The sequence below is a fragment of the Lissotriton vulgaris genome, chromosome 1_1, assembly GCF_964263255.1.
Source record: "Lissotriton vulgaris chromosome 1_1, aLisVul1.2, whole genome shotgun sequence".
Taxonomy (NCBI): Eukaryota; Metazoa; Chordata; class Amphibia; order Caudata; family Salamandridae; genus Lissotriton; species Lissotriton vulgaris.
The window spans coordinates 1,766,216,674-1,766,239,220 of NC_141685.1; the positions used below are offsets into that span (position 1 = coordinate 1,766,216,674).

At 42.9% G+C, this 22,547-nt stretch overlaps 1 protein-coding gene across 1 annotated transcript in view; it reads right to left on the reverse strand.

The window, feature by feature from the left end:
• Positions 1-22,547, reverse strand: part of NTN4 (netrin 4) — a 541,542-nt gene that overhangs the window by 188,728 nt on the left and 330,267 nt on the right. The window contains exon 5 of the mRNA XM_086919074.1: positions 13,322-13,510. Coding sequence (XP_086775200.1) covers positions 13,322-13,510 — 189 coding nt within the window. The remainder of the gene's footprint in view (positions 1-13,321; positions 13,511-22,547) is intronic.

The window sequence follows — 22,547 nt, forward strand, 5'->3', positions numbered from 1 at the left end:
GAAATCCTCAGTCTTGGCACATTATGTAAATGTCTCCATCCCGGTAGGCTTACCCAAACCAGAATTAGTAAATAATAAAATACCACATGAAGATGAGCTTGGTTTATCAAATAGCACAAAGAAGTCGACTGTAAGCCCCAATTCAACAAAGCAACAGCAAAACAGGACAAGCTACCCACCAAGTTCCAGCAATATACAAGTGGAAAAGAGTGTACCGAAAGGGCCCCTACCTGAAATGATCCTGCCTTCAATTGCCTCCATTATGGAGACACATCAAACAAGCATTCACATAGGGCAAGAGGCGTCAATAGCCCCACCAGGTAGAATGGTGCTATTCAAAGGAACATACCAAACAACAGCACCACTCAGTAGAGTCTCCTGGGAGGATCAAAAGAGGCCCCAACAAACTCTGTGCCACAATCACGAAAACGGCATCACAGTACATACCACAGACAGTGCTTTATCAAATCACATAGAAAACACAAACTACAGTTGCAACCCAAGAGCACTTAAAGTAAACCTCTCTGATCATGGACTCCTTCAAGATAGCGGAAATAATAAAATAAGAAAGCCTTTCCAAGACCAAGAAGGACGTGTCCACAAAGTGACCATCAATAATAGTACAGAGGCACAAGATCAGCCCATAGCAACGGCCGAAGGGTCAAGTATTATAATATTCCACCCTCAATACAAATCTAGAGGACATATGGACACACTGAATAGAGGGAATATTCTATGGCTTCTACATTCCATTACACCCTTAGTAAATATCAAAACCCTTGATTTACTGTCAGTGGAATTTCTATCACCTACCAAAACACACAGAGCACTGAAGCAACTAGAACAACCTGGCGAACCGCAGAGGTCACAGGCCGAATCCTACGGGAAAGGGCAAGCTTTAAAAACTGGGTGATAGGCCTGGAATCTATTCCCAAACCTTTATACCCAGCTCCCTTCCTTAACCCCTTCGATGCTGATGACAAGCTCAGCTCGTCATCAGCCACGGTGGTCATGTGCTGATGACGAGCTGAGCTCGTCATGAATATATGGCATCAAGGTTTTTCCAGCACAGGGGAAAAATAACCACAGCAGCCAAGGTGTTAAAGTGGAAGTAATCAACTCAAGCCGGATGACTTTTTTAGTTTTGAAAGGAGCAAGAAGCAGTGCACCGGGCACTACAATTGAAGCAGACTTGGAAATTGCACTGCACTCGACTCAAGGTCCTTCAGCCTCACAGTCCATCTCAAACTTCCAACAACGGACCCGACACACATCGGCAAATAACACCAGCATGTCCACTATGACAAGCAACTGACTCAGTACAGGCTTCACAGATAGAACGCGAAGGAATTACCGTATGTGTCTGGAACGTTAATGGCTTAGCCTCAAAAATGCAAGATCAAGAGTTCACAAATTATCTGACTACCTTTGACATTATCTTGCTTCAAGAAACCTGGGAAGACAAGCCTCTAGACCTACAGGGCAACGCCACCTAGTCATTGCCTGCAGCAAAACTGTCAGCCTTTGGTCGCCGCTCGGGGGGACTCCAGCTTTCTGCTTCAATTACTAAAATTAGTGAGCTCCTCCCTGTCACCATACATGTAACTCCACCAAGCAGTATTCAAGGAATAAAGGTAATTCTTAGGCTAAATATTCGTAAACAGGAAATTATAATAATAAATGTTTATGTTCACCCAAAACAAAAATCAAAGGCAGCAAAAGAGCTGTTACTCGAGCTGCAGAGAGTAATGGAAGAGGAATCAACGGATCTCATAGTCCTGGCCGGCGATTTCAACATGCACCTCTTAGGGTCTACCAAGGAAAAAGACTCAATGCAGGACCTCTCGAGAGCGTGGGGAATTCCAACGCAAAGCCAAATACAGCCCTCTAAGCCACCAAGCGAAGCAACAAACTTACTCAGGGGCTTAGAACACCTAAATATGAGAGCCCTGAATGGGCAGCTTAAAGATGATATTCGACCAGCAGCAACATATCACTTGACTGTTATGTCATCATATCTAGACTTCACTTTTATGACATTGTCCTTGTTTAATAAAGTAGCCACCTTCAAGATCTGTAACAGTAATTTTAGTGACCATCTACCACAAAAGCTGAATCTTTTAGCAAGAGCCTGCCAAATCCCAGAAACCAGCAATTCCATCCTGCCGGAGGAAACAACCACTCTAAGAAGAATAAGATGCAATTCCAGCAACATAGATAAAATAGCAGCAGACGGTCAAGCCCTTTATAAACAAGGTCAAGTCAACTCAACCGATCCAATAGAAAGTTGGGTACTATTTACTGAATCTATAGGAGACAAATACTTACAACGCAATGGCCAAAAACAAGGGAATGTGGCAGCTGCCTCAATTAATGCACAAAATAGCCCTGTTCTAAAAAATTAAAACTAACTATAAATCAAACCTTCAAGCGATTGTGCAAACTCCCAAACAATCGGAAACTGCAAGTCACACTCCGGGAGTTAAGGACATCTCTAAAAAGGAGGAGATGGTAGAAGAAAAGAGCAAAAGATAATGAACTCTGGGCGAAACTTATGTTTGATGCAAATCAGAAAAATAGTGCTAAATTTTGGAAAACGGTCAATAAACTGCAGCGCCCAAATCATCGAGGTGTTAGCTCCAATATCATCGAAGCTATCTGGGTAGACTACTTAACTAAACATTTCAATGTCCAAGATCCCGAAACAATAGTTTCCCTGGGCCTCCAGAGTCACGCCGACGCAAATTATACCACTCGGGAGGGGAGAACTCATAAGTATCAATGCGACATGTATATTGAGCCTTCGGTCTTGTCACAGCCAGAGGTAGTTCCCCCGCCAAGCCAGGGCTGCTGAATTAGTTTAGAATATCAGCAAAAAGGACCTCTGATAGAAGATATATACGCAAACAAATTTCCAGAGGTAGGCGGGCAGGAGCACCGGGCACGAATGGCATACCACGTTCCTATACAAGCAGGACATAGACTTCTGGAGTAATGCTTTAGTTCCAGTTATAGGACACGCTTTAAGAACAACAGAAATTCCAGAGTCATGGCGAGGCTCTATCATCAGTCTCATATTCAAGCAAGGGACGAGATCCGACCCAAACAACTACCGCCTGATAGCCTTGATTGACCCAGAGGCCAAATACTAAGCAGGCATTGTTCTTAAAGATATGGTCGCTTGGTCTACAATTAACAGCATTATACCAAGTTCCCAAATGGGTTTCCGTCAAGGGCAAGGAACTATAACAAACATCATGGCCTTAACCATGCTCATGGACGCAGCGAAGCAAGATAAATATCCCCTGTACCTTTGCTTCATTGACTACACTGCAGCTTTTGACCACGTAGACCGTTCCAAACTTTGGTTAAAGCTGAAAGAATGGGGGATTCCGCTAACACTCCTAGACCAACTCATACAGCTGCATACCGACACATGGGTCAGAATCAAATTAGGTGCAGGTAGGCACCTCTCAAGAAAAATCACTACAAGGAAGTGCTTAAAGCAAGGATGCGTTCTGGCCCCTTTGCTCTTTAACCTCTTCCTGGCAGACCTGCCGGCAGAATTGGATGCTTGTTCCTCACACCCCGAGGCTAGGAACCATGGAATTGACAAATTTACTTTACGCTGACGACCTAGTGCTGATCAGTAGAACTCCGATAGGACTTCAGCACCTTTTAGATGCCACCCACAAATTCTCACATCGAAATGCACTAAAAATAAATTTAAAAAAATCGAAAGTTATAAGCGTAAATCACCGCCAGAAGTCAAGTCCTAGTTGGTACATGGAAGGCAAAAGCCTGGACCAAGTAACTACCTACAAATACTTGGGCGTACTCCTAGAAAAAAACAATTCCTTCAAACCACAACTTGAATCTTTACGAAGGAAGGGGGTAATGACCTGCTTGGCATTAAAGCCCTTAAAGAAATTGCTGCCGGATTTAACACTTGACCCTCTTTTAAATGTCTTATGTGCAAAACTACAACCAGTAATTACCTACGGGAGCGAATCCTTGACAGGTAGAGATGCTGCTACCCTCAACTGTATACCCGCAACCTCCTACCGAGCGATATTCCAGCTCCCTAAATATGTCTCACCAGCCCAAATAAGGCTGGAATTTGGAATCCAGAAACAGGAAATAGAAAGGCAGGGAGCTTTCTTAAAAAGTTGGCACAAAATCAGAGCTGGTGAGAGAGGGTCCTTGAACAACCAATTCTGGCAAGAGCTGTCCCGCACTGGAAAATTACCAGTTAACGTCTACCTTCAGAATTCTCTGCAGGCGCTCGGACTGGCAGATGCCTGGAACACTCCAATGGGCCATTTGGCTTTTCAAAAAATAGTAATAAAATCAACAAGGCTCATATCGGCTTTAGAGGACAAGAAATCGGTTTCCAAGAGAGCTCACGGTTGGGCCGTGCTTAACAACTACAATGTTCTAAAACCTCAGCCCTACCTCAAGGTTGGAACCAAGCTTGAGACAAAAGAAACATTTTTAAAACTACGGCTGGGAGTCGGTCCGATCAACCCGTTTATGCCCCCGTGGGAAAGAATAGGGGCGATCACTTGTGCCGGCTGTGTGCGAACCACACGGAGACTTTGATTCACATTATATGTATATGCAGGAAGCTAGATGACATACGGAAAAGCCTGTTAAAACCACTTTTCAAGCAGCACGGAGCAAGGTCCTGCAGACAGGCAGTGATGATGTGTTTTAATACCTCCTTAGTGCAGCTAAACTGTCGTCTTACAAAAATCTTTGACCTGACAGCACAGAGACTGGTAAACTCTCGCTGCCAATAGTTGTGACCTACTAAGATAACAGCAGGCTCTGAACTTGTCCGCTCCATTTGTTTAAAAACTATGTCGTTCGTATAAATGCTGTCAAATAGGCCTGCAATCCTGTGACAGCAGTGCTACTAAAATGGAACAATTTTATGTCTCTTAATCTCAATAGAAACACTCTTTTTAATCTTAACTTTTTTTAAATTGTTTTATTAATAGTAATTCTCTCTGATATTAACCAACAATGTTCTGAATGCAACGGTTTTAATTAATCATGCATAATAAAACAAAAATACTTACAGAAGGGTGTCATGTGGTGCGTGAAGCTATTGGAACTTTTTGAGCGGGTCTCAAGGTTTTATACTAACTTGTTAAAATCTTTTGCTTTCCTGATCTCACCAGGTGAAGCAGACACCCCAATCCGGGTGCAACTACTGGGTACCCAGGGTCTTTAAATACTCAGGTGTCAAAGTATACCATGCAGACACGAATATGATCGAGGTCAACATGGGTGGAGAAAAATGTGGTCTGAGCAGTAGCGTGGCAGTCTGGAAAACATTCTGGGCCCCCATAATGACTAGGATAGTCCTGACCAAAATGGTTATGCTGCCTAGAGTCCTGTATTATTTTGCAAACCTACCGGTCTGGATTCTGAAGATTTGGTTTCAGACTCTGAATGTGTTATTCTGGGACCTGATGTGGGTTTGCCACTGCATCTGGGTGTCACTCCGTACTCTTCAGAGGCCAACCAACAAGGGTGGACTGGGTATCCCCCAGTTTGAAATGTATTATTACTCAGCACAGCTGAAGTGGTTTACACAGTGGCTGGAGGGAACAGGTGCGAGCAAGGAGGGAGCTATAGTAGCAATGGTTCTGGGAGTAAGGGTGACATCAGCCCGGAAACCCAGACTCCTTCCCATGTCTCACTGCTGCTTGAGGGGGCATTTGCCAGGGCGGCCCCAGCCCTCCTATACACCCCAGCCCTGCCTCTTATTAGATTGCTGAGTTATGAGGGGAATTCATGATAGCACGACGTATGGTAACCTGGACAGAAGCTAACTTGGTGACACTGGGTGACTGCTACAAAGAGTGGGCCCTCTGCACACTAGAGTAACTGACAATGGGAGAAGACCTTGGAGTGAGCTAATTTCTGACATATGGGGCAGTAGTACAGGTGCTGTGAGTCTCTACAGGGCTGCGGACCCAGAGCCCCCCTTGCATGACCTCTTGCAGACTTTAATAACGTTTGAACAGAGTAGCAACCTCATCTAGTAGCCATACAGAATGGCACACCCAATGATAGCGGATGCCCTACCGGCACTGTGAGGCAGATGGTATGCTATATCAGACACCAATTCACGAGGAAGGAATGGGAAAAAGACTCTAGCACACACATCCACATCCACCTGCAACACAAGATTTAAATTTGCGCAGCTCAACTACCTTCACTACCCCTACCTCTCACACCATAGGCTGAACATCGGTAAAAAACTGTTGATCCCACTGCGCCCCATTGAGGCAGATTTCATACACATGGTGTGGGATTGCTCAATGATTGTGTACTTCTGGGTGCTTGTGGGGAATGATTTAGAATGCACCCTTTGCCGACACCAGGTGCTCAGGACAGAGAAGTGCCATCTAAGGTTATACCATTACAGCCTGAGAAAATGCAGGCAATAGATGTATGGGTCTGGCATTATGGTGTCACCCGCAGGGATATTGCACGCCACTGGAAATCCCTGACTGGTCCACAGTATCATAGGTGAAGAACAGAGATTGCAAGCTGTGTGAGGGCAGAGGGAGAGACTCTCTGGGATGAGGAATGGAGAAGGGTTTGTAGGCCCCCAATGGCAGAACAGTGGGCAGAAGTAATGCCCATCTTTGTAGATATATAGGACGAATAAATGGGTACCACCCTGATGTACCTGTGGACAGCGACAACTGGTAATACATTACTGGGAGAGACCCTCCAGGATCTGGTGGAAGCCCCACCCCAATGCATTGATGTGATTTAGCCTCTCCCTACAGACCTACAGAGACAAATACCGAGCAAGCATCACAGCGGCTGTGCATCTAACCTAGAATAGGAAGATCATGAGTTCTAGTTAATTTCCATTGATTGTTCATCCTCACGCACACTGAGCACAGTACCTTAGATGTGTGTGATGAGCAACACCCAATGTCAGATGAGAAAAACAAGGACCCCCTGGGTAGCAGTAGTATACAGACTCCTAGGGCAGGTTAATAACCTATGCGAATAAAAAATCCTAGGCCATCAGCTAAAGGAGTGGGCAATTAACCTGAACTAGTGGTACAAGGAGCAATCGAAACAATCATTTATTAAATAAAAAACATGTTTTTAATTCGTATGATAAAAGTCATATAGAGACTCAAACAAAAGTCAAATGAGTCTATGTAGCTACTCTTGTCATGTATTTGGTATAGTACTGCCTAAATGTCAATGTGTACTATGTGAAGTAACGTTACAGAAAAAAATCATAAAAAATGTTTTTCAAAAATAATTTTCTAATATAAAATAGAAGATAAAACTCAACAAGTCCTATCAATAAGGTGTTTAATTAGTTCATGCTGGTGGCTTTTAACAACATTTTAATGCAAAGTTGATATCATTGAACAAATATGTGTCTTCTTGGTAAGAGTATGCATTGTTTCAAATGCAAGATGTATAGTATTGTTTCAGATGCAAGATGTATATAAATGAAGACCAGTCTCATTTTCATATAAAGAGCTTGAAAGGAATGATAAAACTTGCTAATCAGACACTGTTATTGTTAGTTAAAATCTGCATGCTTTTGTTAAATAAATAAGGGCAAGCCAGCCAAGCAGGGCCGGACTGGGAACTTAAAACAGCCCTGGCAAAAAATTATTAATTCAGCCCCCATTTTGCACCGAGTGAGTGACCCCAACACTTTGCTCAGTATGATTTGTCCAGGATAATTTTGGAAAAATTAAACTGAAGGGTGCCTGCTGAAAGGTTTCAATTATATACGCTAGGTTTGCTGGTTGTTCAGAAGGGGATTTAATTAACTATTCAAGTAAGTAAGAATTTAGCACAGTAGCGCTATTCTACAGTTTATAATCATGCATGCACCTGTGCAAGAATAATTAGTCTTTTAAACGGGCTTGAGAATCTTAGAGAGGCCGCCAGGATCCGATCGCGTAACGTGCATCACAACTCCTGGGTGCGCAACCGGCCTCCAGGTGTCAAAACCGGCCTCCTGGGGCTCCAGCCTCCCTGGGGATTGCCCGCTTGCCCGGCTGGCCAGTCCGGCCCTGCAGCCAAGCAGGAGATGCTTGAGTGGTTTGACTACCACAAACATCATACAGTGTTAGCAACATTAGGCATTAGCGTGACTGGCCAGTTTATTATTTGAAAAGGGTTTGGGCAAACCTCACCCTTTCTGCTAATCTCAAAACGGAAATTTGTATAAAAAATAGTTAGGATGACATGTACTTTATATGTCTCACACCTCCAAAAATGTATATACATTGACACATAGGGCCTGATTCACAAATTGCATTTTGTAGTATGTACATTTGTATTATATTAGCACTACTTATAAATGCATTTCACACTCCTAGGTGAGGAACTCTCCAACTCTCCTGTCTTTACTATGAGGAGATCTCCATGGATGTAGGTTTACTACTTAGTAGTGTATGTGGGAGGGACCGAGGGAGTGACTGGAAAATAGAAAATGAGGAATACTTGCTACGAAATATGGAGGTTTAGGGAGGGCTAAAAAGGGTTTTCAGGAGGAACTGTTATTCACAAACTACACTTCTAAGTTACTACAACCTAAAAGGCAACAAAGAAGTTGAAAATGTACTCTAGCCTTGCTTTGGAATATGTTTAGCACTGCACAATGGCCATTCACAGGTACTTCAACAAACTTCCATATATTATAATCCATAGATAATAATGGAGGCTGGAACTTAAAATTACACCCAATAGGAAATAATGTTAAAATAATTACTTTATTTGATGATGTGCAAAGACAACAACTTGTTTTGGCAAAACAGCCTTGCACTGGATTTCCGTATTCCAGATATACAACCATTTTTTAAAATGCCCTCATGGCTTCCAAGTTAACACCAACTAGTCCACCAACATCAATCCCCCACAATGGATTGGGTTCTCTGACATTGCATACTTATTGTCCACATTCATTGAATTCTGTATTTACGTTCTCCTAGAACCACAAAGTTATATCATTGAAAGACGTCCATCATTCCTGTGCCCAGTATGTAAATCGCTCTATTATTGCATTATTCATAAAAGTTAAATTCATTTTGGGGCACATGTAAATGTTCTTATCTGAAGCGAGAGTGCCAAGATTTCAGTATACAATTCAATACTCAACAAGGATTTAATTAATTATAACCATTTGTCACATGGACCATGGGGACATTGTTGTTTTCTCTAAGTTAGCATAAGCGTGCTGCAATTTGTTCACGGCTTTGCACACGTTACTACACATGTTTATTTTGAGACTGTCTCTTTTGCCATTTTCACATGAGAACCTATTGTGTTCACACGCTGCAGGTTCCTGAGGTTTAGTCTCAACATTGTGAGCAAGGTCGAATAACTGTGCCCCTTGGTATTCTGTTCTGGTCAGGGCCTAGCACCTAGACAAAACATATAGATGCAGCTGCTGTTTGGGAATACGTACTTTGGTCTTTTTCGAATACACGAGTAGGTAGCACACACTTGGAGAGGGACCTTTCCAGGGAGAAGAGCAAAACAGCACCTATGATGTAGATCTACCATCTATAGACTGAGGTACGGGGTCTACAGATAATGCCCAGAGATCTTCTGATAAATAATCATTCTGCTTTTATACAGGGGGATTTTTATAATGGCAGCTCCTTTCATGCTTTACGGACTAATTGCTATGCCTACCATAATGGTGTTATGCATTTTCCTGCTTGTTGTGGCATGTATAATGCATAGTAGAGCACGTTAGTTAAAATAAATATTTTGAACTTGTTCGTGTCTCTGTCAGATCTTATTGTGTACAAGTGCAAGAGTGTGAGTGAAAGGGTCAGTCTTGTAATTGCGATTCCTGAGAGAGTCAGGAGTGTTGTGATCTGGGGTGTCTAATCACTTGTTTCTTTGTGAGTGAGTAGGAAACCAAGTGAAACACTATAGCTAGTCGGTCCTGGGCTCATGGGTACTAAGGACGTAGGATGACTCAGTCCCTATACACTAAGGTCCTATAATCCTACGTATAGTTCTGTGCGCGCAGAATCCCTGAAACAATTAATGCCACCACGGTTTCTACTTTTGAGTTATTTCGATCAAAATACAATTTCAAAGTGCACAGCCTATTTCATTACAGAATTCATTACTCAACAGTGCTTTAGTTCCTTATACCTCTAATTATAGGCCAATATCTCTACTCCCCTTCTTCTCCAAAGCATTGGAGAAATATGTGAATATTGTCACTACGGAATATGTGGAAGTCAACCATGTGCTCCATCATTGCCAGTCTGGTTTCAAAGCAAGTACTGAAACAACCCTACTGGAAGTCTCTGAGGTTATCAAGGAGACATTAGATAAAGGAGGCAAAGTGGTGCTGGTTCTGTCTGACCTATCTGCGGCCTTTGATACCGTGCCCCATGACCGGCTCCTGCAAAAACTTCAGGAGTGCAGCCTTGGCGGCAAGGTACTCAAGTGTTTTTTCTTCTTTTCTGAAAAACCGCCAGCAAATGATTTGATTCGTCATTTGTATTAATACTGCCTTCAGAAAACACTATACATACTATAGATAAATTATTACTTATATATCAGCAGTTATCTAAACAATACTGGGCTCCTATTACATAGACAGGAGTGTACCTGAGATATTATAGAAACTGTTTCAATCAATCGTTCTATATTAACAAAAAAACATAACTAGCGGAAACAAAGGAGATATTTCCATCAATTTTGTATCCAGTCACTATTACCAGTCCAAAAGAGCACCAGGATGTCGTAATCTTGAATTTCCATGCACCTTCATACGCTCGCCTGCATCCCACAGGGCCAAGGCCCGCTAGAGGAAAGGCCCTACAATTCTTCGATATTTTTTGATTTAATGTCACATAGTCTTCACTTACAGCATCTATTGGGGCCTGTCATCAGGTTTGGGACTAATGGCTTGCAGCAGAAGAGGTTCGCAGTTAAGCTGACCACTTGCTCTGGATGCCGCAAATGATGGGAGCCTGCTCAAAATCATCTCCGTCCAGCCAAATTTACGTAGGTCAGATCTACAACTATTTAGCTTGGTGGAAGGAAAGACCTCCAATGCACTGCAGATAACCTCTGTGAGGATAAGTTCCAACTCAATGAGTCTGCTGCTTGACTCGCTGGTCTTGAGGCAAGGCATTAGGCCCAGAAGGAGAGTCTTGGGCTTGTCCAAGTTAAATCTGCCCGTCAGGTCGAGATGCTTATTGTAATTTCTGTCCAGCATAGCCTGTTGACCTCGCAGTCCCACATCATGTGGTGAAACATGGCTGCTTCCATCCTACATCTAGGGCATACCAGTGTCATGGCTGGGAAATGTAATGACTGATGAGGACTACCTTGCTTGCTTCTAGTTTTTTGCCTAAGTATCTTTGTTATGCATGTACTAACCTTTATCATGGCTTTGCACATCTCTAAGATCTTATAAATATATTTTAACTTATATTAAAATACTTGCTCCCTATACTGCATTTATCTCATTAACTAGTTTCCTCCCTTTGGCTCTTTTCTTCACTCTGTACACACAGTTCTTTGGGATTACCATCAAAGGACTTAAAAAGCAGATATATAACATTTTGGCAGCCGCTCTCCCTTCGAAATCTAATTGATCCAGTAATGTGGCAATGAAATGTCTGCAAATGCCTAAAAAACACACACCTAGCAGTTTCCCATCAACCCTTCACACCCACCATGATGGTTTAAAATGGCAGATGCCAACCACTGCACCTGCATGACACACTGGATGGGCCACTACAACGTCCTGAAAAGAACAATTCTTTTGATGAATCGTCTGAATGTACCCTCTCCGCAAAGTGATCTGGGCTGCCTCTTCACTCGAAGACACTACAGTAGATGACCGTTTATTCCAGTCTTGCGGCACTCCAAAGATCCCTGATCGACCATGGTTTAATTATGATTTTATAGAGAACAGCCAAGTGCCTTTTTGGAATATACTATGTGCCGAGAGCTCAGTGGAAAGAAAGTCCATCACAATGTTAACATCTTGAGCCTTCTGTTTGGGTCTAGAGCCCTTTGTCTCACATACTAGCAAATAAACCCCTTACAAACCCCTCTACACGCTTGACGGCATATTAGCCATCATTTGAAGGCCCTCAAAAGGCTTCAAAGGATTCACAAAGTGCTGCTAAGATCACCTACAAAAAGAAAAGGCAGGGCCATCAGTCGTGTTCTTTTCAGGTGTTCGAATTTAAGGTTCCTTTACAACACTCAAAGCTTCTCCCCTCACTGACACTACATAGGATCAGCAAATACCTTCCTGGCGGGTCCCTCGAGTCTGAATCAGCCCAGCATTGGTCCTCAAAAGAGCCTGTGAAGACAGTTTGGAGGAAGCAGCCTTGAACCCCAAACAGTGGACTGTTCAAGATATTGAAGCTCTGGGACAGCACGGGTTGATTCACACTCTCTGGTGTGCTCCCCCGAAGGAGGCATGGCGCCATTTTGGTTTGTTGTGGATAACTTCTACAGGTATATTCATGCACCTCATTGCTTAATGGCTCATTAGTAATAATTTATTTTTAACCGTGTAGGTAAAAAAAAACAATTCAGTTGGGTTGTGAAAATGCGTGTATATGCATTTTTGTGGTGGGCAGAAACAGGTTTCTCTACTCGAAAGAGACAGGCAGCAAAATACCCCCAGGGAATGTTTGTACCGCATAAACCAAATGTGCACCAGTGACACACAAAAAAACTACGACGAGCCCCGAGGCCACTTCCTTGAGGTGCTACAACTGGGAGAATAACAAAGAAGCATTTTAGCGAACTGAGCAGGAAAACCAGTAGTTTTGTTGCATCCGGTTGTAAATTTGAAGGAATAAACGACCACGCTGAACAACAATGGGGATGTAAAGAACACCTGGATGTCTTCACACACCTGAAAAAACATGAAATATTTTGCTGCGCGCCATTCCAAACGATAAAGTTAACATGATCAATCTACGCTGCTTAAGTGCACTGCGCCAGTCAACAAAGCGCTGTACTCCGCAGTAGCAGTGACGACGAAACATCTTCTTTTATAACAATTAAAACACGATCAAATTGTATAAAATGAGCGATGTTGTGAAGCTTATTAATACATTTTGTTAAAATATGTTTCAATTTTGAATCTTTTTTTATACTTATTTGTCGCCGATAAAATCACTAGTAACCAGGCGTTTCCAAAACGCCGTCCAGGCGCCGGATCGCACAGTTGTATTTGCTTTGCGCGTGCCTTCTGTCGGGACAGGTAACCAGCAGCTGTAACTCATGAAAGGAGCGTTGGGTCTGTACTCACGTTGGCATGCGTCGGGGGCGGAGAAGGGTCTCCGGAGGTCTCGGTGGAAGCCGGCCTTGCATCGTTGGCAGTGCTGCCCTTCGGTATTGTGCTGGCACTCATCACACACCCCGCCGCTGCGGTTCCCCGATGCCAGCCACACGTCCATGCTGAAGTGGCACCGCTCGGCATGCCCGTTGCATCTACATTCTAGAGGAGACAGAAAGGGTGTGCAATAAATATCCAGTTAATTTCCAAGGCATTCATGATTAGGGTGACCAACTGGCATGGGTCTAAATTCAGGACGGTGAGTGTAAAAATTCAGGACAAAAATTCAGGACAGGAGGTCAAAATTCAGGACAAAACTTCGGGATAAAAGGTAAGTTTTACAGACACATCAGAGGAGGTCGCGGAATAGTATGTAAGTAAGCCCATCCATATCCAAGCATATTCAACCATTTGCAAACCTATCCCTCGTGTATCCCTCCATCCACCCTTTCACTCATCCATTCATTATCCATCCATCCTCCCTTTCACCCTATCCATCGGTACCCTCATCCATCGACTCTTCCATCCATCCCTTTACTCATCCATCCAGCCTTTTAGCCTTTCACCCATCCTTTCACTTAATCATCCATCCACCCAGTCACTCATCCTTCCACCCATTCACCCTTTCAGTCATCCATCCATCCTCCCTTTCTCTCTCCATTAACCCTTTCACTTAGCCATCCTTCCTTCCATCCATCCATCTACTCATCCACTTATGAATCCATCCATTGACCCTATCAGTCATCCACCCACCCTTTCACTCCTTCACTCATCTATCTATCCTTTTGTCCATCTACCCTCCCTTTCACTCACTCATCTATCCTTACATCCACCCTTTCACTCATCGGTCTATCCATTCACCCTTTCAGTTATCAATTCATCAATCCATCATTTTACTTATCCATCCATCCATTCACTCGCCCATCATCCACCCTTTAACTCATCCCTCCATCCTTTCACTCATCCATCCACCCTTTTACCCATCCTTCTACCCTTCCACCCATACATCTATCTTTTTACATTTTGTCTTATCCATCCTTCCACTCCTCATCCATCCATCCTTTCTCTCATTATCCATCCATTCACCCTCTCATTCATCCATTCACCCTTTCACTAATCTATCCAGCCATCCAGCCATCCCTTCACTTACTCACTCACCCACCTTTTCATTTTAATTATGAACTGAGCCTTTGTCTGCAGAGCTGCAGACAGAAGATGCCCATCAAGAACGTCACCCTTGCTCTAGTTCCTAAAGCAAGGGGTGGGGCGGGGAAGGGTTCACTATGCCCTTGCACATAGGCAATCTGAATCATGAGTCACGCATGATGCACAGTGCCAGGCCATGAGGTGACTGTGGCATGGTGTTATTTCCAGGGCTTTAAGTGGGATGAAAAAACTGGGGGGTTTCTCCAAAGTGAATGTTTGATGTAATTAAGGGCGCAGCTTTAAACACGTAAGCTAAAAATCTGTGCTTAGTATAGTGTACCACCTGACTGGTATTTTGCATCTTCTGCCATTGAATCCATATAACACAACAAGTAACGTTACACCTGCAACAAGCCAGAACTATTGGCTTTGTCAATGGTTGTTAGTTGCGTAAAATAAAAAAAGCAGCAATCATGGCTTACTTTAATATTGAAAATGCATCAGTTCTAAAATGGCGAGACTGTCACCCTAATAGCCTTTGACCCCAGTGGAATAAAATAAACATATCCTGTGGCACGTGCAACCATGCACGCAGTGCACCAGAAAGCCCCTGTTTCACCTTTTATTTTTCACGCTAACCAATATAAAAAATGATTACACAAGAGACTGGACAAACAAAGCTTTACTAACACAACGCATCGGTCGAAATTCCACAACTGTATTGAAAGAATAGTGAGATCCTAAAGAATCACAGTGCACCACAAATGGTAGAAGGGTGCAAATGCTGGTAACAGAACTGGTCAATGCATGGACCAATGTTCCAGGGCGCTAGACGATTTCCAGAGCAACCTAAATACACCGTAAAAACCTAATTACTGCTTGACCTGGCTCCATTCTGAACTTGTAAACATTCAAACCTGGATGGCTCAAAATAAAATATTCCAGTAGGGTGGCATACTCAAAACTTCACAATGTACTATAAGTCCTCGGCATTCAATGAAATGTTAAGAGAGAAGAGATAATCAATAACTCTTCTTGGATTCACAAATTATGGTGAAACCAATCTTCATTCAATAGTATAAGGCTTTATTCATTAAAAAACAGGAATCAGACCTGCCAACAAATGTTGTTCCTTACAGAAACTTTATCATGGTAAAATCTATTGTCGAAGGGCCAAAACACATATCACATGACAGTTCCTAGACATTTAAACTATTAAAAAATGTTCATCATTCCATTGAGTCTCATCAGAATCTGTTGTTTTTCTAGAGGTGAGAACAAGTGCATGAACTGTTGGATTAGATGCGTTCACTGCAGAGGATTAAGCCAGAGATGCCAATAATGATTACAAGTTTATTCAGAAACGTGTGCATTTAAATAATTAAGGGGGCACTCTATTGGGCATCACCCAATCCAAGCTTTATGCAGGGAACATGGCTGTTCCCTGCAATGCCCAAAATTATGGACAAAAGGCGTTTGTAAAAGGGATCCTCATGGACAACGGGCGTAAGGTCCCAATTACGGACGGTCCGTGAAATTTACGGACGGTTGGTCACGCTACTCATGATACTCGAATTTCATAGAAGGTAAGGACACTGCGGCTGCTCTAGGCCCTCCCGCCGCCGCATACTGGGCAAAGGAAGCATGGTCCTAGGATAAATAGTTACCTGGACATGCTGTGATCTGACAGATACACCCATCCCTCAAAGGTATACTGTAAGGTTTTTTTTGGCATACATTGTAGCTCTTCTATAAGGGCCTACCTGTGAGTAACCACTGCGAGCTCAGATCCGCGAAGCATTCCACGGACTGTGGCACTATCACGAGTGAAGTGTTTCCTTAAACCACCCCTGCTTCTATCTATCTGTTATTCCCTAGGAAAAAATGTAACATTTTGTAATACCCAGGTAGACATCCTTGGCGTGCGTGGTCTAAAGCAAGATGTTGCATCTCCCCCTCTTTTTTAATACATAACTAAAAGTTATTTTTTTTGCGTGAGCACTTGTCAAAAAGGATTTCACAGACATTGGAAATTTTCATCCGTGCACATCTTTACCAATTGTGGACTTCTTAGTAGATTACCTTAGTGTCTGTTTCCTCACACACTTGATTCATGGGCCAAACAATCGTTTTTTCGTTTGCAAAAATGACTCACAAACTGAAGACCAACCTCGGTATACCCACAAATTTGCTTTAATGAATTAGAATGGGGGAGGGCTCTGTACAAGCGACTGCTTTTTTTCTGATTCAGATTTAAAAATGGTCAGCCTTGTCACAAATCGATTTGTTTTGTCACAAATCTCTTATTGTTTTTAAATCACAAGTCAATTTATTTCTTGCAATTATTTTTGAGATGGGGTTAGGCTGCTTTGAGAAATCGGTGCTTTTAATTCCATCCTGCAAAAACAAAATATACCCGGAATGTGTAGGTTTCACTTTTGTCCGAAGACAAGTCATTTAGCCTACCAAGGGGCATTTGTAGGTCTCAGCTACACCAGCTTTAGCTGTTTGTTGGCATGTGTGTTGTTTCCAAAACATAACATATACCTATAGAGAGCTTTGGGTCAGACCCTTGTTCATGCTTGGATGGCTTTGTTGTCTACTACAGTTGTCTGTCTGCTCTTCCATATTCTTGTGTTTTTCACCACAGGAGCATTGCGGTCTCACAGTGTTCTGAAAGGATGAGTTGTATCCTTTCACTGCATACTTGAAGTGACTATATGTAGGTCTCCGCTAGGGTGGGTGAGTGTTGGCCCATCTCGCTGCGAGGTATGCAAGAAAAAAAAATGGCAATGAAAATATTTAATTACTATTTGACTTTTTCAACATGCACACTGCAGCAGTCAGCCTACTCTGATGCCAGAGACATGCGGGCGTGTCCGCTGTTGCCAATTGGCAGCAGAGGGCAAGAGCAGTGGCGGGCCGCATGCTTTAAAGTGCACATGCCACTTTAGCTGACTGTCTTGCGCTGGCCAAAGTGACATGCACACTTTAAAGCTCTCTACTCAGCTGCCTTAGACAGCTGGGTGGAGACCAAGCACAGGCCTACAAAGCCTAAATGAATGTCCAGCCAGCCTGCTCCATCCAATCCAGGTGCTTCTTTCATGCTGGTTAACAGCATGAGAGCAGCGTCAGGATTCGTTAGGGATGCTTGACTACATATTGAAAAGTGGAACACCAAGGATGACGTGCAGCGGGTGGTAAGTACCATTTATTTTCTTTATTTAAAATGTTATTCTAGTTGTTTTTTTCGACTTTTGGAAGGAGGGTTTGTTCTGTTTAGGCTTTTGGAGGGAGGGGGTATTTTATTTTGGGCTTTTGGAGGGATGAGTGTTTTACTTTGAGGTTTTGAAGAAAGGGGGTATTTATTTTCTTTATTGGGAAGTGGTGGGGCACTTCACTCGCCCCACCACTTTTAAAGGGTACCTGCCACCCCTGCTTTAATGCAAGACAAAAAAGTTTTGGCTTTGTACTTCCAATCAAGTCTGGCCTGCCTAAGTGTTTCTGAGCTGACCACATGGTGCTGAATTAAATAAATAGCTGCAGCCTATGAATTCACTGTAAATCTACCCGGGCTGAAAAAAATGGGTGAAGTATTCTGTTTTTGTTATGAAGCGCTCGTATGCTCCTTGGCTAAGTTTGTGCTATGTAAAACTGCAAAAAATAAAATGAGGATTCTGTCTATTAGCCTAGCTCTAATCTCATCCTGAAAGAATTACGGACAAAGCATTACCCTTTGATGTGAGGAAGAATGGTCCTGTCTCACCCAACAGAGTTAGTGCTCCACTCCTGAGGAGTTAGCGACACCTAGGACTCAGGGAGCCAGACCACAATGATAAATTGCAGGCTTCTGCTGACTGGGTGGGTATCATTAAACTTTTGCATCACTGCTGAAAGTGTGCATATTGCGCATGAAGTCCAATAGTATGCACACTGTCACCTTCTATGCATTAATATATTGCTGGGTGAGGGGTGCCAGCTCTGGGAAGATAACTTGGTGTGTTATGCAGACCAGGTAAGAGTTTAGAGGCACTGTACAACGGTTGACGGCGCGAACATTGCTAGACTGGGCTCGGTAGTGTGCACAGTTCTGTACACGAGCTGTACAGCATGTAGTGCTTTACACAACAGAAAATGTGCTCAGACTGTACAAGGGCTGTCCTGCACAGCGACTGGCCAGGTGCACAATAAAGTGGGAGAGATGATATTGTGCACACTGCTGCGCCAAAGTTGAAAGTCTGCAGCTTTCTGAGCAGGCAGAGTATGTGCTCGGGTATGTATTATGTCAGAATATGTGCTCAGTTGTGCCAAAGAAGACAGGGCGTCTAGTGCTGATATTGTGGCTAATGTTGTGAAAGGCATGGACAAGGATGTAAAAGAGCTGAGGCCAGTGTTGTGATACTGTATTAAGGTTGGCAATGTGCTCAAAGCTGCAAACACTAATCGTGTTCACAATACTGTACCAGAGTTGGCAGTGCGCGCAGTACTGTCAAGGCCAGTTAACATTCTGTAATGCTCAGATGATCAGTAATGTGGGGGATGCTCTTCTATTTCTCACTACTTTACTAACCTCCTAAACTGCAGTGTGTCAGGAACTGCTAACTCTTTGCCCCCTCTGCTTCCACTCTTTCCTTCGCCCATGTCTTCTTCTCCACCTCGGCACTCCCACATTTCCTTAGCCTCTATCACTGCCCTATCTTATTCATGCTCTTCCTATTTTCACTTGCTCTCTCCTGCTTCATCACTTGCCTGAGTTTCTTCTTTGACTCACATTTTCTCCCTATCTGCTCTCCATCTCTCCGCTTCTTCTCAGCTCTTCCTTCCCCTTACTTTCTGCTTTTCTCTCTGACTTGACATCCAACTGCTCTGTCTCCACAAAACCTTCTATCCATCTTACATGCTTCCTTTCTCCCACTGTCCTCAACCTTTTACAACATTCCACCGTCCCAGTTCTCCTACATACTTGATGTGTAGTGTGCTACATGGGAGCTCGCATTTGCAGAGTGTATAATGTATGTAGTAGTAAGGGGTGGCAGGATAGGTGCAGAGAGGGCGGTGATTTTGATCAAACAGTCCATATATATATATATATATATATATATATATATATATATATATATATATATATATATATATATATATATATCCAAAAGAAATTCCACACGATGAAGAAAGGAATGTCCAGGCCAGCTTTGCAGTTTTAAAGAGCTTTAATGTTCAGCTCCTACCCAGGAGCTGAACATTAAAGCTCTTTAAAACTGCAAAGCTGGCCTGGACATTCCTTTCTTCATCGTGTGGAATTTCTTTTGGATTTCTGGGGAGTGGCTACCCAGTCCAGGCCCTCCGCTGCAAGGGGCAGGGGTCCAGAGCGCAAAACTACCTTTGGATATATATATATATATATATATATATATATATATATATATATATATATATATATATATATATATATATATATATCACAAAGGGAGCGGCACACCAAATTTCTGTTTGAAGCCTTTTAATCAGAGCTTCACCCCACCAACGCGTTTCAGCCTCACAGGGCTTTGTTCACCATGAACAAAGCCCTGTGAGGCTGAAACGCGTTGGTGGGGTGAAGCTCTGATTAAAAGGCTTCAAACAGAAATTTGGTGTGCCGCTCCCTTTGTGACATAAACTTTATTTGGGTCAGGATCCGACCCCTGAGCTGAGCACACGCTGTTGAGCGCATCATCTGTCTGCAGGATCACTTTGTGGCAAAAAAAATAAATAAAATATATATATATATATATATATATATATATATATATATATATATATATATATATATATATATATATATATATATATATATATATATATATATATATATATATATTCACTGAAAAAACCATAGGTTATAGACCATATATAGTTAGGGATTAGCATTTAAAAAACCTTATTTTATTTGCACAAAACCATTTGAGATGTCATCAGTGATGTCATCAGTGATGTCATTTGAGATGTCATCAGTGATGTCATCAGTGATGTCACTGACCATGTCATGAATGATGTAATATGTGACATCATTAGCAGTGGATTGCGGGTCCGCGATATATAGTTAGTGCAACTAACTATATATGGAATTTCAATGGTTTTGTGCAAATAAAATAAGGTTTTTTAAATGCTAATCCCTAACTATATATGGTCTATAACCTATGGTTTTTTCAGTGAATTTTCAAGGTTTTGTAAATGCAAATTCCTAACTATATATGGTCTATAACCTATGGTTTTTTCTGTGAATTTCATTGGTTTTTTAAAAGCTAATATCTATAGCTGTAAAATATATTCTTTATTAAGTGACGTATCACATAGCCCGTGAGACGCCTCATGATGCATCGCATAACCGTGACGTATCGTCTCTGCAGCGCAAACCAAACCCAAAACGTAAGCGCGCCAAAACACGCTTAAAGATATATATATATTTTTTTAACCTTAATTAGACAAAATCCACACGTGCACATATCACAAACGTTCAAAAAACACAATATGTCGGACTCCCGTTACGCTGCCGGTTAGCTGCCCGGTGAACGTACCAGGAAGCACATTTACCGCGAAAAATCGCATTTTTTTTTTCACCCCCCAGGGAAATTTAATAGCCCCCTCATCAATCCTAGGGGTTCAGGAGGGGTCTGCCTTACCCCTTTCATTCATTTACACCTTTTTTTCCACCTCTTGTCTCTCAATCCCACAGAGAGACAAGATGGCGGCCGCTCCAGACTGTTTACAATGATAACAGCCAATCAGCTTCTCCTCAGACTCCCGTTACACTGCCGGTTAGCTGCCCGGTTCGCGTACCAAGACGCGTCTCTACGGCGAAAAAATCGTATTTTTTTTTTTTGGGCCCAGCGTGGCTCTATAATATCCCCTCATCAATCCTAGGGGGTCAGAAGGGGTCTACCTTGCCCCTTTCCTTCATTTCCCCCTTTGTTTTGGCCTCCTCTTGTCTCTCGATCCTACCGAGAGACAAGATGGCGGCCGCTCCGAACTGTTTACAATGTTGACAGCCAATCAGCTACTCGTCAGACTCCCGTTACACTGCCGGTTAGCTTCCCGGTTAGCTGCCCGGTTCGCGTACCAAGACGCGTCTCTACGGCGAAAAAAACGGAATTTTTTTTTTTTTTTTTTTTGGGCCCAGCGTGGCTCTATAATATCCCCTCATCAATCCTAGGGGGTCAGAAGGGGTCTACCTTGCCCCCTTTCCTTCATTTCCTCCTTTGTTTTGGCCTCCTCTTGTCTCTCGATCCTACCGAGAGACAAGATGGCGGCCGCACCGGACTGTTTAGAATGTTGACAGACACCGGAGAGCCAATCAGCTTCGCTTCGCAAAGTTCCGATAAGCGAAAAGTACGCGAACCGGATCGCTGCCCGGAGCGCTGTTACAGATATATATCTTGATTTAAACGTTAATTTCTCAAAATCCACTGAAGCACATATATTGAGACCTAGCAAAGGCACATCGGGCTAACAGTCCCTACAATTTTGCCAAGTTTCGTGCAAATCCATTCAGCCGTTCGAGCTAAAAGTGAGTCCAACCGCCCTATGGAAATTAACATGGGAAAAACGCGTTTTGGGACCCCCCTTTTATCTCGGCCCCCCCTTGACGGAACCCCCCCAAATTTTCAGGGGCTGCTCAGAAACAAAATGTGCCATTTTCCTGAAAATTTCAGCCCATTCCGTCCACAAACGCCAAAGTTATTAGACATAGAATTTTCAGAAATCCCATAGGGAAAAAATCCTAACTATATATACCTACTGGCGACCGCCAGTAGGTAATATATATATATATATATATATATGTATATATATATATTCGAAAAACGGGGCACTCGCAGGCAGGTGCGATTTTGCGGCTGTGGACTCCGCAGATAATATGTAGCTCCACTCTTTTAATCCAAAAAGAAGATATCACACTCCCGGGGACGTTGTCAAGAGAGTTTATTCAAATGACCAGCAACAGACGCGTTTCGGCCAAAATGCCTTTCTCGATGTCGATGACACATCGGAAACGCCATGTTTTTAAACATTTCTGATT